This window comes from Megalopta genalis, chromosome 13 (assembly GCF_051020955.1).
Source record: "Megalopta genalis isolate 19385.01 chromosome 13, iyMegGena1_principal, whole genome shotgun sequence".
Taxonomy (NCBI): Eukaryota; Metazoa; Arthropoda; class Insecta; order Hymenoptera; family Halictidae; genus Megalopta; species Megalopta genalis.
The window spans coordinates 11,333,975-11,353,617 of NC_135025.1; the positions used below are offsets into that span (position 1 = coordinate 11,333,975).

The 19,643-nt window shown below is 36.0% G+C and overlaps 1 protein-coding gene across 8 annotated transcripts in view; it reads left to right on the forward strand.

Annotated features, from left to right (window-relative positions):
- The window catches only part of CASK (peripheral plasma membrane protein CASK), a 599,783-nt gene that overhangs the window by 39,986 nt on the left and 540,154 nt on the right, over positions 1-19,643 (forward strand). For all 8 annotated transcript variants that reach the window (XM_076526056.1, XM_076526057.1, XM_076526055.1 and 5 more), the window contains exons 2-5: positions 571-683; positions 7,885-7,990; positions 10,449-10,526; positions 16,892-17,067. In XM_076526056.1, coding sequence (XP_076382171.1) covers positions 571-683; positions 7,885-7,990; positions 10,449-10,526; positions 16,892-17,067 — 473 coding nt within the window. The remainder of the gene's footprint in view (positions 1-570; positions 684-7,884; positions 7,991-10,448; positions 10,527-16,891; positions 17,068-19,643) is intronic.

Genomic DNA, 19,643 nt, shown 5'->3' on the forward strand with positions numbered 1-19,643 from the left:
TTTACACAAAATCGTATCTTGAAATTTACTTTTATTACGTTATGCAGTTTTTTAATATTTTTCGTTTGCAGCTACTGTAAATGCACTGTAAATATTAAGCAAATAAAAATTAAAAAAAAAGAAATAGAAAGTAACTAATCGATAGATCGGGAATCTTTATGCATTTACGATATTTATCCATTTTTGCGTTACTAAAAGGCGTGCATATCGACGTATATCGATGACATTGCTATCTTATTTTTATCATAAGAAATTTTCTACGTAAACATATAATTGAAATGTTTTAACAAGTGCGATATAGATAAAAAGAAACTATTTAAATTCGTCGATAACTTTAATGGGCACAGAAAATTGATACACTTATTCTAAGCGAACAAAAACCGATGTTCTATCGACGATGTTTTCTTATCGAATTTTCGACACAGTTGTTATGTTTGGTTTCCGGTTAACAACATTCGGTCGGCGAGTTTCATGCTAATTGTGTGCGAGAGATCGCGTTTACGGAGCTGCGAGCGATCGGCATCGATTGTGATCGGTTTTTCAGCCTGTGCTCTTTCCCGTTTGTTCCAGGGGACCATTCAGCGTGGTGCGGAAATGTATTCACCGGCAGACGGGCCAGACGTTCGCCGTAAAAATCGTCGACGTAGCGAAGTTCACCTCCAGTCCTGGTCTAAGTACAAACGGTAAGAGTTCGCGCTGTAAATAGCAAAGAACAAAGAGGCGCGCGCGCGCGCGGCTGTGCCTATGTCCGCGTCGGTGCCCCGCCATTAATTTCCGGCTGCTCGAAACATAACGTATTCCCTGTACGTACCAACTAGCGGCCGTGTTTCCCTATTCTCTTTTAGGGACCCGCGACGTACTATGAATTCGTGCCGCTCATTGTGCGGTTCAATAGGAATTGGTTTCGTTGTCGCGAACGCGGCGCTTCGCCGCTGATCTTAATCTGGAACACGGCCGCACGATGATACGGACGCATGAAATCATGGTGAAGATATATAAGACATTGAAGGAGATTTCACTAAAAATTTCTCTGTAGAGGTGTCGAAGTTTGTACGTAAGAAAAGTGCACTTACACCGATCGGCTTCTGAACCGTCCATGTATAAGATTTTTAACATTAGAGCTACCAACAGTTCATTCGAAGCTATTTTTACCGAAACCAACCAAAATTACTGGTCTTTAAAAAATACGCAATAGCAGAATATTTTTATATTTATTGATTTATTACTATCTTACGAAAGGAATTCCCTGTTATGGAATTATTATTAACTACTATATATCGACAACTACAATAACTATAATAATGTATACTTTCATGTTCATCTTCAGAACTTGAAAGCACACGAGCGCGTCTTCTTTTACATAAATTCAAAATATTTTCCAATTCATTTCCAATTCACTTCTGTACATTTTCCTTGTTTATAATCTCATTGTCGCTGTTATCACTATTATCGCTACATAATTCAATTCCATTTTCTTTCAATTCATTTTCTTTATGCTCATACAATTCACCATCCTCGATATCAGAGCATTCCATTAGTAAATTATTCATTTTTCGCAACAATTTAGAGATTTTCAATCGTTTTGCCATTTTTAGGGCTCTTGCCAAATATCGTTCTATAAAAAAGAATTGGGTTCCAGCGACCATTGTATGCAAAATGACCGCGTGAAACATTATCGATGACTACTGTCCGTTGCTCAGAAGAAGTCAGCCGAGGAAAGTGTAGAACCGGATTCTACCAATCCAACCATATTAACACTATGCCGTCCGGTGGCACCACGCTGGTGCCATGCAAAAACTATCTGTTGTATGCCGGTGGTACCACTTTGGTACCATTTTAAAAAACTGAAATAACATTTGAATTATATTTCTTGGGTGTTAAAAGACAGCAAACTAACTATAGCATTGTGCTTATTTAACTAAGAATTAAGTACGAAAATTCTTGGGTGACATATCTTAATTTTAGGAATTTATATTACCGCCATCTTCGAAATTCTTTTTAAAATCTAAAATTTCCAAGCTATTATGCCAGCGTCAAACAAAAGAATCATATCTAAGATCTGCGGACGGCATAGTGTTAACGTCCTCACAGAAGTAGGGTAAACGCGTTTCCCTCATTGGCAGAAATGATTCCTTCCCAAATTAGCCGTCATACTGAATTTCCACGAAACGAGGGACTCGAGTTCGGCCGATTGAAAACAAACAACGCCCCCTGATTCCCGTCACGTCTCGCTCCCATGTGGTCATCATTCTCGGCTCTTTAGACGCGTGTGTTTACATTATTTACGCGACCATGGGCGAGTGAAACGCCCGGCGGGAGTCAGGAGGCGTAGAACAATCGAGACAAAGTGAAACAGACGCAACAATTACAAGATGCAAGAGTGCTGACTTATCCCTAAAGCATTACGGTAATGTCTCTCTAATCGACGCTCAGATTGTCCACAAAAATGGACAATTTTGGAAAAGGAGATACGATTGTTCGAGCCTTGTGGCTCGTCTTTTTATGTGGTTATCGATTATCAACAACTATAAAAACGAGTTGCAAGGCTTGAATAATCGTATCTCCTCTTCTTTGTGCACAATCTGAGCGCCAGTAAGGGAGACATTACTGTATCTTCAAATTCTTCTGATGAACACATGATTATTTGTAATTACTAATTACTAATTAGCATCTTGATTAACTTTTCATTGCGTTGTTCAGCAAACGTGTTATACTATACACATATCTTTTATATTTATGTTCTATCATATAATTTTTTCAAACGGTTACATTAACGTCTTAAATATGCTATAAATATATTCAATATTTATGAAGTATAAGTGAAAATAATCGTGCAATATTATTTTTATGTTCGCAGCGTAATTTTTCATGTTCTTACATCTATGTTAACGTACAATGTTAACACGTTGAATGCCACGCCGGTTTTACAGAAATTGTCCGTGGCGCCACGATGAATTTTCTTTCATGTGATACATATAATGTTGAAATATTATCTGCAATAGCTAAGTTACAGTGTATAATCATGTTTGACATGTTAATTGTGACAGGTATCACTGTTCGAATTGACGATGGTAATAATACAAAATTTTAGATATCGACATTTGTTTTAAATTATATGAGCCGTTTATTTTGAAAGTGGCATAAGTCACTTTGTTTTTAAGTCGATATATTTAAGGGTTTGCATTGTAATACGTTTAAAAATATGGATGCTAACTTTCGAAAAGATTTACTTGTATTTGTTATCTCAGGATACTGATATTTTTCTCAGTATAAATAATTTCGTATAAACATTAAAAAATCACCACTTTTCATTACGGTAAAGTGACTTAAGCCACTTTCAAAATAAATAGTTTAGAAAAATGACTGACATATATTAATTTTGTCCGACTTATTTTACTGAAGTGATGTTTTGAAAGGACAGTGATTTACTAAAATTGTTGAATAAATTACATATATAATAATAATTTATACCATGAACATATTTAATATAAAGGTTTGATTTAAGTATTTTTTATTTTAATATTCATAAAATACAAAAATAATTAGTACATTTTGAAACATAAGTATAAGTAATTTATATGAAAATACATCAGTTCAATTTTATTTTCGTCATCAATAGGAGTGACTAAGTCCTCGGAAATCGTGTTTTGTTTCAAAGTTTTAAAATAACTGTGGTATATTGGGGGTATATAATTAAGCAAGTCCATCACGTCTTTGTATTTTGCTGAAGAAACAGGACGAGATCCAGCGTATAACGGATTCATTTCTATTATATTATTATATTATTATTATTATCACTATAATATAATTTACAAAACTGCATTATTCTTTCGCACTTATAAAAATAAGTCCAGTGATCACAACTTTTTTAAAAATACTGAAAATAATTCAAAACAATACTTCACACACACTTATCACACGTTTCTATTTATTTTACACTAAGCCCCGCAATTAATTTCCTGAGTACAGCGACTTACACCACTTTCAAAATAAACATGTTTGTTATACCGTTAATTAGCAAAACTTCTCTCGAACAAATCTCAATAGTTCTCAACTTATTGATTGCAAATTTTTTAAAAATGAAAAGATACCGTTCAATTGTAATTAGTGTTACCATTAACTCAATTTTTTTGAAAAAGTGACTTATGCCACTTTCAAAATAAACAGCTCATATATATCCTTATCAATTTGGGCGCGCCGGTCACCGGTGGCCCCCATGGCGTCACCGCCAAGTTAAGTGCCGGTCACCGGTGACCCCCGTGTCATTCAACGTGTTAAGAATCTAAAGGTTATACATATTAGGAAACGAGAAAATGAAACACTATCCACAAACTGAATGACGCAAGGGGCGAGGGGAATCGATCGCTCGCTCCACCCAGCCTTTTCCAATTTTCAGACTTCTGATTATTATTGGCTAAGTTACACGCCGAGCAAGAGACGTGGTTGGGAGGAGCGGGCGACCGATCTTCCAATAGAAGTGGGTTTCGCGAGGTCATAGAAAAACGGCGACTACGGGCAAGCGAGGCGGAGGAAGCGGAGTACCCTCCTTGCCCTTCTGCCGAAACGACTGAGTTCTGAGCACCGGACAGTACGTTACTTACGTTACATCACAGCTATGTTTATGTTTACGTTTCCGCGCCACGTAAGACCTTGCATGCGATCAAATTTCATAACGAAACATCGATAAATCAATCTAAATATCTAACGCATGATTTCGAGTTCGTTAACCTTTTAGGTACGACGCGCCACTATAGTGGCTTTCGCGGATGTCATCTTTCAGAACGACACACCACTATAGTAGTTTTCGCGGATGTCATCTCTCTGGACGACACGCCACTACAGTGGCTTGCTCTAGTAGTTCACTCGCTCATCGTTTGAACCAAATAATCGTCTTCATATGCATTGTTTCACACTTCTTTTGTCTTCACATCGATTTACAACAGTCTACAGGGTGTCACAAAAATGTATCGCAATCCGGAAATGGCGGGTTCCTCGGATCATTTGAAGCAACTTCTTCCTTTATAAAAATTTTCTCCGAGGCACCGTTAACGAGTTATCAACGAAAAATGGTGACCAATAAGAATCGAGTACGGCTGACGCGAGGCGGTCCAGCCAACCAGCGCGCGAAGCCCAGTTCCGCTCATTGGCTCGGTCGCCTCGCGCCAGCCGAGCTCGCCTCTCATTGGTCACTGTTTTTCGTTAATAAACTCGTTAACGGTGCCTCGGAGAAAATTTTTGTAAAGGAAAAAGTTGCTTCAAATGGCCTGAGGAACCCGCCACTTTCGGATTGCGAGACATTTTTGGGACATCCTGTATATACAGACAGAATATACAGTATCAGACTCTGTACAGTACATATCAGACTCTGTCGTCCAGAGAAATAGCCTCGCGCAGAATTCAGCCGTACCTAAAAGGTTAAAGCAGATTATAGGATACTTTTCCACTTTGAGAAGTACCAGCCAAGATGATCGGTATGGGTGTAAGTCGCCGTGATACAACTTTAGCAACATTGCGGACAAAAAATGTAACGCGAAGTAAGAGTTGTAAAATGAAATTGTAAAACCAGTCATTTCGACTGGTCCTGCTGGTAGTTCTAGCGTTGATTAGCACGAGTAGCGGGTACTATAACAAGAGAAAAATTAATGAAAAAATCGTCGAAGATAATTAAAAAATGACGACACCTCGGAGAAAAGAGAAATCGATTTTTTCGAAGATTCGCGCTAGAATACCCTCTTAAAGGAGCTTTTTTTCCCGCGGCAATTGCATATATCGATTTACGGTCCCGAGAGAGATTCTTTCATAAAACGTCGCACTAACTGTTATATAAATACGCGACAATGTGCATATATGAAATCTCTTCTCATTGATCGCAATAGTACCATACGCGCGGTCTATAAATAGGAAAAGAAAAGTAAGAATATCTTCGCTTTCCTACAAATATACGTGTGGCGCAACGCGTTGCCATTGTGGACGCGCGTTTAACTCACGGCCGAACAAGCGTTCCCTCGCTCTGTGTACAATGTGGTACACACCGAGTCCTGAACAACGGTATTTATGACGAACGTTTAATGGGATGATCGTGAATACATAATTCGCTCGTGCCCGCGAAAGAAGATCATTGTGTGCCTAGCACCGCGAGCGAGCACTCGTCGCGTATATTTTTACATGTCTAATAATAAATATTGTCCTTTTTGTACACCTAGGTGTCTAAGAGACGCGTATTTCTAATAATAAGCAAAGAGGAGCTACGTCGTTTTAAGGGTTAATAATATGTACTATGAAAATGCGTCATTGTTGCAACGTAAATTTGTGGACGCTCTCCACACGTCACGGAATCGGCGAGAAGCAAAATTCTATGATAGTGCTATCCGATCAGCCGCGTTATCGCGCTTGTTGACACGTTAAGCGCCGAATATCGATGAGAAGAAGTCCCGGAACGTCGATGTCTGTTAATTCATGAAACCGAAACCCAGGATTGTAGTTCAAATTGACTGTAACAACTGTAACTTTAACTCTTTCGAATTTTAGAAAGCTTAGTTGACATTCAGTTTGTTTGAATTGCCAAAACTGTGAAGACACGTTCGTAGAAAATGATCGGATAGATTTCTTAATTCGAGCATACATCATGGTAAAATTGGCGAAACATTTGAATAAGTTTCAATACTTGCTGGATTTAGCCTTAAAAATTGCTAATGGAATTAATAAATATAAATTACACAAATAATAAATAAATTATAATTATATAATTATATTAATTAATATAATATATAATATAATTATATATAATTATATTAATAAATAAATTACATAAAAATTGGTAATGGAATTAATAAATATAAATTACACAAATAAATAAATAAATAAATAAATAAATTACATAAAAATTGGTAATAGAATTAATAAGTTATTATAACTTAATAGTTATAATGTAATGTAATGTAAAAAATAGTTACTAATGTAATCTGATTAAAGATTAACGATTATAATTCGTTAGTTACTATAACTAAGTTATATTAAAAGTATATATTATATTATATTTATAATAAGCAACGAGTTATAATCGTTGATCATTAATCAGGTGGTTAATAGTTATAACTATTTATTAAATAGTTATAACTATTAACCACCTGATTAATGCTATTAACTATTAACTATTTATTAATTGGTTATAACGACTAATATTATTGTAATTACTAACTACTTACTAAATGGATACCATAACTAATAACTGATATAATAACTAGTATAATGTAAGTAATATAATAAATAATATAATAATAACTAGTATAATGTAAGTAATATAATAAATAATATAATAATAACTAGTATAATGTAAGTAATATAATAAATAACATAATAATAACTAGTATAATGTAAGTAATATAATAAATAACATAATAACTCATAGTCATAATAACCACTTATTAAATAATTAAATACTATTTAAGTTATAACGTGTTATGATCTTCACTAAACTCTATCGACCGACGTCTCCTTCGAATTGCTCGGATCGTAACAAATCTCCTTTCGACATTCAAATTTTCTCTTTAAAAGCATGGCCACGATTCCATTCGAGTAGTTATGTACATATTCGTCGGTTCCGCAAATATGTATTACGGACATTTTGCTGTGTCATTAATTAACAAACGGAACGCAAAGTTGGGAACAACGCGCCTCCGGAGAATATCGTCGGGCAAACGTAAACGAACCCGGAGGTTACGAAAATATTTACCCCTCGTTCCAGGTGCGCGCGCACAATTGATCCCGGCCGTATCATTGTCTATGATCACGTTACGGTTCGTCATACGTACCGTCGAAAAAGAAAGCCGCGCGCGTCTCGCAGCAGTCGCCGCGAAAATAAAGGTTTTATAACGCTTGCTGCAGATCTGAAGCGGGAGGCGACGATATGCCACATGTTGAAACACCCCCACATTGTAGAGTTGCTCGAAACTTACAGTTCAGAGGGTATGCTCTACATGGTGTTCGAATAGTAAGTATCGCCACGTCGAATCGCCGTTATTCCAGCTTCGAAGTAATTTGCGAACACGCGGCCGTCGAATTTGTTCATTTTTGTTTTCGCGAATACGTTTTGTTGGTAAGCGGAAGAAAATTGCGCTTCCATCGATTTCTGCGAAAAGTTTACTTCATTATGGAAGATCAGTTTGGAGGTTGATGCATCATCTATCGGCGACGATGGTGTTATAATTTCCAGAAGTCTGTCAGACCTGGGCAAATTTTATTTGAAACGAAGATAAGATGTAACTATTTGAAATAACTCGTTTCGAACCGTTATTTTTCAATGCAGTTGTTGGAAAAAGTAAAAATAATATCGATCCAATTCAAATAATAGCAACTTTTCTAATTTTATATATAATAAAGGACATTTTGTTTCATTTCACGCGCGACAAAGAAAATATTTCTTTCAATTAAGTATTTCAGGTTCATACTGTAAAATGTATACCTTAAATCTTATTCTATATACGTAATTTTTATATGTAAATATATACAGGTTGTCCCGAAAATGTCTCGCAGTCCGGAAATGGGAGGTTCCTGAGGTCATTTGAAGCAACTTTCTCCTTCGCGAAAATTTTCTCCGTGGCTTCGTTTACGAGTTATTAACGAAAAACACTGACCAATAAGAGGCGAGCTCGGCTGGCGCGCGGCGGCCCAGCCAACGAGTGCACGGAGCCCAGTTCTGCTCATTGGCTAGGCAGTCTCGCGCCAAATGATCTCGCCTCTGATTGGTCACTGTTTTTCGTTAATAACTCGTAAACGAAGCCGCGGATTGCATTTTCGCTAAGGAAAAAGTTCCTTCAAATGATCTCAGGAATCTCCTACTTTCGGATTGCGTGACATTTTTGAGACACCCTGTATATGTAATTTTATATATGTAATATCAATTAAGAGTATTCCAAGTACATTTTCTAAAATATATATCTTAAAACTTATTTTATATATTTGTAAAATCAATTAAGTATTTCAGATTCCTACTCTAAAGTATATATTTTAAGAATTATTATATATTTGTAAAATCAATTAAGTAGTAGTAGTTGTCGAATTATTATTACCCAGGTCTGCCGAAATTCAATTTGATACAAACACATTTGCAATGAATTCCGTTGACCAGCAAGAATGAAACGAACCTTTCGGATACGCTAATATTTCGTTTTCAAAATTGGTTTCGACTACTGCTCTTATTGCTTTCGCCGGTTACATGGCATTCAGTTTTCTAAAGCAGCACGTGCCCGCGTATCGATTGAACTAGCGTCGAATTAATTACACCGGAGTTTATAGAATACATATTCGAAAGCGGTGAAATATGATAGTATAGTCGGCCACGTTTTTGTAAATTAAGAAAGAATTGGAAATCCGTTGCTCGGGAGATGAAAATTGTAACAAAGCTTTTCTTTTCAACGCTACGTTTACGGTGCACTCAAATCAACCACTGCCTTTTACTTGTTAAAGATAACAAAAATATGTTTATGCACATTTTTAGTGATTTCCACCATACATACGCACAAAAGAAATAAAATTGAATTAATTCTTTGTAGATGTATGTTCACAATCTTAGTTAAATTTTGTAATCATCGACTTGACGGGTCCCGTAAACCTAGTGTTAATATTATTATACAAGATGGCCTACGAAAATCTGCCACCCAAGTTATTTCAAAAGAGTTTCTTCCATAGAAAAATCTTTCTGTATTTTAATTCATATCTTTTCTATACTGCTTTTCCGTCGAGATTTAATGACCACTTTGAAAATTTTTAATGTCCACTTTGCAGCAATTAATATTCTTGCTATTTTCCTTTTTCATCAAAATATAATGGCCAGCTCGAGCTTTTCAACTATAACGTGGAACATTCAATCGTGCCATTCGAACGCCTACCAAATATTAAATAATATAATAAAATAAATATTTAAAATATTAAATAAATAAGAAAGAAATATGGAATAAGAAATTATGAATCAGTATATTGACGATACTAATGGGAAGAGTATGCCAGACTAAGTAAAAAAAGCTATAATAGGGTCCAAAATCGAATACTAAGCTATAGTTTTTTTTTACTTAGTCTGACATACTCTTCCCATTAGTGTTGTCAAATTTTATACATTACGATAAAAAAATTCAAAACGTCGATATAAAAGCAATATAGAAAAAAATTAATTATATCAGCGAATGCATCATTCCATAGCTTACAACTTTTGTTCGAAACATTTTTCTGTAGAAGAAACGCTTTTCGTGTGATCCATGTTTTCACGGACTACCCTGTGTATATTCGTGTGTTCCGCATATTTTGTCGAATTTCGCGACACTTCAATGTGTATGTACCTCGTTCAAACACACACGCGGCGTGGCCGCAACGAGGTACGGCGGACTCGTTTATGCCCTAGTCCAACTTGTTGTGCCTTGTAAATTGTATGTTAATGTCGCGCGCTTCTGTTTCAGTATGGATGGCTCTGATTTATGCTTCGAGGTTGTTCGGAGAGCGAACGATGGATTCGTATATAGCGAAGCGGTTGCTAGGTAAGACAGCCACAGCGGCGCGTGATTGTTGTTCGGCGCGCTGGAGGCCGAAAAATCTTTGTTAAGTACGCGTCCGTTCTGTTCGGGACATTAACGAACTCCGCGAGAGTAGAGTTCGAAACAAGCCTGAAACGCACGATTCCGAGTTGGAACGACGCCGCATCTTGCCGTGTCGGCGCACGATAGTAGAAAGTAAACACTCGGAGCACCGTGAACTGTTTTCACATTATTATTCTGCGGAAATTTAATTAGAGCCTGTCTTACCGAGATATACATCGCCGAGAAATCAGGATATTATGCTGCATTGTTTTATACTTTGATCTACAGGGTGTACCAAAATTATGGTACTTCCGGGAAATTAGAGATTACCGAGGTCAATCGAAGCAACTTTTTCCTTTACAAAAATTTTCCCCGAGGCATCGTTAACGAATTATTAACGAAAAAAACACGGACCAATGAGAGGCGAGCTTGGATGGCGCGAGGCGGTCCAGCCAACGAGCGCACGAAGCCCAGTTCCGCTCTTTGGCTCGGACACCTAGTGCCAGGCGAGCTCGGCTACTCATTGGTCATTGTTTTTCGTTGATAACTCGTAAACGATGCCTCGGAGAACATTTTTGTAAAAGAAAAAGTTACTTCAAATCGTCTCAGGAATTCCTCATTTCCCGGAAATACCATAATTTCGGGACACCCTGTATATTAAAAGTTTAATCTGTTGCACTTCTACGTTACCGGTACTAAAACGCTTGGCGAAAAGTATTCGTATAGCTTTTAGAACGCAATAATTTTTTACAAACTGGACTAAACGATGTTAATTTTATTTTTAAATGTTAGAGGGACTGGTTTACTGTACTACGACTGAAATACTTTTTTCTAATTTTGCTATTACTTCATATGACATAAAAAGTAATGAACAGCAGTCGTATTTAATTTTTTTATCTGAACTTGGAACGAAAATTTCAAATATTCGTTTTATAGATCTCGGCGACTTGTGCGATGTAAGATTTACTTGTCTTTAGTTGAAACCCGTAAAAAACTGCAACTTTCATTTAACTGTCTGTAAGTTGTACTAACGTTAATCGTTGAAACTTTCAGTATGTATATGTATAAATCACCGAGATCTACAAAACAGAGTTTTGAAACTTTTGTTCCAGGTTTATTTGTCATGCGGTATCCTGTTTCCTGAGATTGCAAAGTGGAATCGTTCTAAAAAGTATGACTATCTTAAACACAATAAAAATTAAATACTTAACACGCTTTCATAAATTTTATATTCTATAAAAAAATGTAATATAATAATAAGTCATTGACAGGTTCGCATTAGAGATGACTGATTGAACAAAATTTTCTATTTACATTTCTCCTCTTTGAAAATCCGACAGAGATGATTTAAGATTTGAGGTCATGTAGACCTATCGCGTAGTAAACAGCACAGTGACTAACGCATCGAGTGAAAAATAGATTCAGTTACCGCGCACAGTAAATAAACTACTGGAATGGAAACTAGAAATAAAAATTTAAATAAACAATCATTTCGCGAATTTGGTATCAAAAAACCGAAATAATGTTTCTCCTACTTTAAGAACTTCCCTTTTCTTACATGTTTAATTTTCACAAATAAATAGTTGATAGAATTTAAATGAAATTGTCCGATATGTCTTATGCGATAAATATAAAGTTAATTATGCACGAAAGTAAAGGAAAGGCACAGTAATTGGCTACCACACATGGTAACCGGCTCCGCCACCCTACTCGAGCTCGTAAAGCGCCGTTACCCGGAGCGTGCAACGCGGCGTCGGCGGCGGCGGCTGCGTTTTTAAACGGACATTTATGCGTTTTTCATGGCGACGTTTTCGTCTTGACTGTACATTACAAAACATTCTCTCGGCGCGATTTTCTGCTTGTTAACGATCCCCCGGCGCTCGTGGCTCGGCGGACGGGTCGCTTTCCGCGAATCACGTTTTTGCGGGGCTACAATCCTCGTTTCCTCTTCCGACCCTGTTTACAAATCCGTCTCCGTTGAATGGTAGCAAATTAGTCGGTCGCGTGACGGACAGTGTAGACACACACACGTCAGGTCCAAAACTGTCCGCGCCGGGCTTGTTCGCAAGTTTAGATCCCTCTGCTCCCGGTTATTACTTCCAGCATCTGCGGCGAACAGCTCCGCGAAAGACGGACTGGTTTACACTTGCGATTTAAACGCCCGCATATCCGGCGATTCATTTCGCCGGCGAATAACGTGTCCTGGCCGCAGTGCCGCGCCTGTGTGCTACCAAATGAAGCGTTTCACAGAGATTTCATCGATCTACGTCGCCTTTGAATCGCCGTCGGTTCTTTCAATTAGGGTTGACGGCACTGGCTGTAGCCGCGTTCACGATTCATATGAATCTCGTCGGAGATATTTTCAAAGCAGAAAAAGAATTTTAAAAAGAATTAGAAAGAATTAAAAATATTCTGAATACATTCTTGTATCTCGCGCAAGAAATGTCCAGGTTGTAGATTATTTGATGCTTTTAATTTTGATTTCTAACTTGCAATAGTGTAACAAAGTGATTCAAAAATTATTACGGTACAAAAATAATAGAATATATTGGGCTGGCAACTAAGTAATTGTCGATTTCAGTTGTAGATGTCTCTCACTCCCATTTTTATGATATCCGTAAATGTTATATTATAAAATTATTATTATTATTATTATGTTATTTTTTATTATCCGTGAATGTTAGCAACTGGACAAATTGAATGCAGCGGTCAGGGAAAAGCGACCAGAATTGGTCAATCGTAAAGGTGTCATTTTCCAGCAGGACAATGCTAGGCCGCACACGTCTTTGTCCACTCGGCAAAAATTGATGGATATTGCTTGGGAATTGATGTTACACCCACCATATAGTCCTGATCTCGCGCCATCGGATTACCACTTATTTCGATCCCTGGACAACTCCCTTCGTAGTAAAACTTTTAATGACGACGACGCTGTAAAATCTCACTGAACTCAGTTTTTGGCCGAAAAGGACCAGACTTTCTACGAGCGTGGAATTTTCAAGTTGTCAGAGAGATGGCAAAAGGTCATCGAACAAAATGGAAAATACATTACAGATTAAACTTCGTTCTAAGTAAAAAAAATTTGTTATTTCATTGAACAAATCGGCAATTACTTAGTTGCCAACCCAATACTATTCGTCATCGTTTTTTTTTAGCCACTTGTTTAACAGTTCTGGCCATGTTTAGCAGCATCTTTGGCCACCGATTAAAGTAAATTTATAATAAAAACATATTATGATTAATATTGCCTCCTTTCGAAATCAATTCAATTAAATTCGTAATAAAGACATATTATAATTGATATTGTCCCCTTTCGAAATCAGTTCAATTAAATTCGTAATAAAAACATATTATAAAAATCAATTAAATCACTATTAAAAATGAATTATAGATCGAAATTAAAAATGGACTAGGAACGAAATTTATAATAAAACTCGCTACAAAGATGTTTCTCTAAAAATAGTTCAAGATTCAGCATGTCTCCAATGAAAACTGGACTTTTGCGAGAATAAGATTTCAAGCCTACCAGGAAAACAACAAATAGTTATAGAACAATGCATCATTAAATTATATTCACTCTAACGATTAGGAAAGATCGTATTTCATTCTCACGCGAAAGAACGAAATGACTTTACGAAAAAACAATCTTTTGTTAAACAATCGTAACTCGTTACAATAGTGTAATAACGTCTCAGAAGCTACACCTTGGAATCGTACGTTCGGGTTTTCGAGATCGTTTAGCTCGTTGGACACCGCAGCACAGTAGGCCGAAACGACAAATTCGTGTCAAAGTCAAAGAACCTCTGATAGGGAATGCGACAAAGCGACGCAGTCTTTTTCACGTTAAAGCTGAAACGTTGTAGAATAAGGGCAAAATGGGGAGAATATAGTACGAACGTTTTCTAACCTTGAAAATTTTTTTTATATTGAACTTGAAATACTGCAACGAAATGTTGTTTTATCCAGTGCCGTGTACATTTGGATTTTTGCATGACATGTTACACACCACATTTCCCGTAGTTTTTGACACGCCAATTTTGAATTTGGTCGAAAAATTTATCTACCGCTTCGGGATTTTGAAACAAATCGTTTCAAGTGAAGAAGCTAACGAGATCACGATTTTTTCGTTGAAACGATTCGATAATCCGCGGATCTTTTTTTATAAATTTTACGTAGCGATGGATAAATTTTGCGACCGGACTTGAAATCAGCGTGTCAAAATCTACGAGAAATGATGTATACAACATGTCATTAAAAAAGGCCCAACTATATAAGATTATTTCACAGGGTTAATCACACAATTTTGTTGAAATATTTCAAGTATACAGGGTGTTCACCGAAATAGTCGCCACGATTTTTGAGGCATTTAGGCCAATCTGACAGAAAAATGTTTCCGATAAAAGTTACTCAGTACTTTGATGGGAATAAAGTGCATTAATAAAAATTGCGAAAATTTTTTTTATTCGATAAAAAAAACTAAAGTCACCTTGACTTTTTTAAATAGCACTATGTATTTTTAACTCCATATTGTTATAGCTGATGACAAAATGAATTCAGTGATCTGTTATACAATGACCTTCGGATGACCTTGAGCTCAGAAATTGGCAATAATTAAGAAACTGAGTTTCCTACGAGTTAATGAAACGTATACGTAACTCATAGTCAATGATAGTTTCGAACTAAATGTGAACGGTAAACACACATCTTTAATTCGATATTTTCTTTATAGTACATATTAATTTATTATAATAATGGTAATGATATAGAACAAATCCGGAATAGTTTGACCACCGGGAGAGATCGACCAGTATTGATGCTTTAAAACCAAAGCAAGATAAGGCTCTGTGTGATGTAAACGAAACAAATACATATTCATTTTGTTGGTGGGGTCCCACAGCGACAATTGTTATAAACAGAAAAGAAAAATGAAAATTGTATCTAACATAACAATGCTACAATTTTTTAACAGGAAGTGGTCAAATTAACCCGGACTTACTTCAATAAATGTTCAAAATAATACTATGTCAGCAAAAGATTAAATCAAAGTTAAGAGTGTGTACATTGTAACAGTTTACATTCAGTTCGAAAGTATTATTTACTATAAGTAACGTTTACGTTTCATTAACGCGTAGGAAACTCAGTTTCTCAGTTATTGCCAATTTCTGAGCTCAATGTTATCCGAAGATCATTGTATAGTGGATCACCGAATTCGTTTTTTCATCAGTCATAACAATATGGAGTTAAAAATACATAGTGCTATTTAACCCTAGAAAGATAACCATATGACAACGTACGTAAAAGATAACCATACGCTTCAGAGGCGCATGCTTTTCTAAGGCGTCAATTTTATACTAACAATGGATATTTATTTAAGTTAATCTAGTCATTTTAAAGGTTTGGCATTATTGTAAAAATAAAATGCATTTATATTATATTTTTTTATATTTTAAGTAATTTTAAACTTAAATCACTAGACCTCTATGAAAAATTAACAAAAATCAACAGTCTTCGCAGGCGCCTCTGCGACGTAGGTTATCTTTCTCGGGTTAAAGAAAGCCGAGGTGACCTTAGTTTTTTATCGAATAAAAATATTTTTCGCAATTTTATTAACGCACTTTACTCCCATCAAAGTACCGAATAACTTTTATTCGAAACATTTTTTCGTCAGACTGACCTAAATGCCTAAAAAATCGTGGCGACCTTTACGGTGAACACCCTGTATATGATATTGTTTCATAACAACTGCATCAACAACTGGAGCTCTTGGATAACAAGACTGGATTTTTATTTAAACTATCTACGATTATTATTCTAATATATGCTTGAACACGAAGAAATTCGTACAAAAATATCTGACAAAAACATTTCCATAACATTAGGAATCGTAATCCAGTCATTTCGACTGAGTTAAAAAATGCGTTAACAAATTGCCCCCGTACAACATTCCCTTTATTCTTCAATTATTCTACAACGTTTCAGCTTCAACGTAGAAACAAAAAATTGCACCGCTTTATCCCACTCCTATGAAAAGTTTTTCGATTTTGACGCACCGAACTTCGTCATTTCACCCGACTGCTCGACGTTTCCCGATCTCGATCGCATCCAGCTCGAAGATCCCGCGCGAGATCAATAATCCTTGTACCAGTTTCGCTGCGTATCAGGTCCCAGAACAGGCCTGGAAGGTATTCCCGCCGAGTGGCACCGGGAAACAAGACGGAGCGCGTTCGAGTTCGAGAAAACTTTTCCCTCGCAGCCAGCAGCAGCAGCAGCAGCAGCAGCATCACCAGCATCACCATCGCGTCCTAACCGTAGCTTTCGTTTTCCAGCCATTACATGCGACAGATCCTGGAGGCGCTGCGCTACTGCCACGAGAACGATATAATTCATCGTGATCTAAAGCCGCAGTGCGCACTCCTGGCGGGCAAGGCAAATTCCGTACCGGTGAAGCTACGCGGGTTCAGCGTCGCCGTGCAGCTCCAGTCTTGCCAGGCGAACGGCGTCGGTATGTTCACAACCTTTTTCACTCCTATTCATGGTTTCTACGCGTGTACAATCGTTCCCGGGGAACGTACCCGCCGCCGTATGCGCTCTCGAGGGAACACCACTAACGGCGTTAGCCCTCTTCAATGCCTTTTTCGTCACTCCTTTCCTCTTCCTCCTCCTCCTCCTCCTCCTCCTTCTCTTCTATTTTCATTTTTCACCCGTTCAGCCCCTTGCCTCGTTTCTCTAGACACTAAAAAGCGAAATTCGACGGAATCCGATGAACCGATCGACGACTCAATACGAGACCGCGAATTAATGTCGGTCGTAGTTTCCGGTTAACCGATTCGTTTACGATTTGAAATAAACCGTTGGATTAAAATCGCTTGTTTCTAGCCTTTTTCCAGGGACTGTTGCTCGTAACCGATTATTATCTGTCGTGACGTTATTTAGGTTATTATTATTATATATATTATTATTATATATATATTATTATATATATTATTATTATATATATTATTATATATATTATTATTATATATATATTATTATATATATATTATTATATATATTATTATTATATATATTATTTAGGTTATTCCTGTAAAATGCCGTGCTCTGTGAAACCGTGTTATACGAGATCCAGAGTCAGTACAAAAAGGGGGGTTATGTACCGAAAACTTACTAGACACAAATATTAGGTCTACCGGAAAGTTCTGTCCGATAGTGTCACTTCAAGTTTCAATCCATACACACATGTTGATTTGAGACATATATGACTATCTCGCTTTATCATTGCATTTACACACATGTACTCTCCTAAATAAACTGAAACAAAGGTGTCTCATGTTATTATTAAGTGAGACGCGATCGTGAAAACATGGCTACCGAATGATAATGCCAGACCACATGCTGCTTTGGCGATTCGTCAGAAAATCGCAGAGCTAGGCTGGGAAATTCTGTCGCATCCACCATACTCCCCAGACCTAGCACCCTCCGATTATCACTTGTTTCTCTCTTTGCAAAACTTTTTACAGGAAAAAAGATTCAAAACTGAAGTTGATGTCAACCAAGCACTAGTTGAGGTCTTCGCCTCTAAAAATAAATCATATTTTAAAAATGGCATTTACAAGTTGCCATCACGCTGGCAAGAAGTCATAAGTAACGATGGAAAGTATATTCTACAATGAATATTATTAAATGTATGAAAATTGTGTTATATTTCAATTCGAAAACGGACAGAACTTTCCGGTAGACCTAATATTTTCTTTTAAATTCCATATATAAGCAACTGAACTTTTATTAAAGATATAAATGTATGTATGAAACAAAACGAAAAAAGAAAGAAAACAAAAAATATTATTTTCATTTAATGTAACCTTAATTTAACGAATTTCTTCCTCGTCACTACTCAGTACAATCGAACGAGAATGTTTTTTTGGTTGAACGATATCACGTTCACTTTCTGAACCTTCTTCTTCATTCAGATTTTCTGCACCTTCTATCCTCTTTAAAAAATCTATAATTTTGGTTTGTTTGCTGGTTCTTACACAAGGTTATTGTAGATTTCATGGTATGAAGATAGACAATTTTGCAGCTCCCTTTTGAATTTCCGGCTTCTTTCAGCGGAAGAGCATATATTTATACACCCTTAATTATAATAATTATATTTTTGTCAAGACATTATAGTACTTTTATTATTTATTCCTTCTGATTATTATTTTAAGGTAATTTAGTTTTTAAATATGTTAAACAAAAATTATGTTATCCAGTGCTGTAGAAGTATAGTGTCATGCAAAGATTTAGGATGCCGTGTTGTAGTAGGGCCACCCGTATTTTATTTTTGTAATTATGTTATATTTTATTTTTGTATTATGTTATATTTTATTTTTATATTATATTATAGTTTATTCAGATGGCTTTACTAGTGAACAGACTGCGGAGATTTATGCAAAGTAAAATTTATATTCGTCAGTTGCAACGACGATGAGTGAAATGAAAATTTCTTTCTTTGTTTCTTTAAAAATCTCAGCGAGTTGAAAGTAATACATACAGTGATGAAAGCAATTACAGACACGAAGTAACTTTTACATTTTTAGTGACATTTAAACATGAACTTAACGATATATCGTATTTGTATATTTCTATATTAGAAATGACCGAAAATAGGAACATACAGATATAGCTTTTTGTTGATTTTCGTTTAGATATCAGTAACAATGTAAAAGTTGCTTTTTGAGTCTAGAATTTTAGGTGTGTTTAAATTCTTTGAAACCTTGGCACTTAAAAGGTGCAGCTGAGACACTACTAAATATTATGCTATGCTATATTATTTTTTAAAGTAATTTTTACGTAACTAAATTGGTTTATATTTGGAGAGTTGTTGAAATTTTAAGTACTATATGCGCAAATAAGCTCAATTTCGGGTGCATTCAATACAAGAATAGTATAAAAATAATAACAAAATAATAGAAAAATAATAAAGAAATAATAGAAAAATAATAGAAAAATAATAGATAAATAATAGATAAATAATAGAAAAATAATAGATAAATAATAGAAAAATAATAGATAAATAATAGAAAAATAATACAAAAT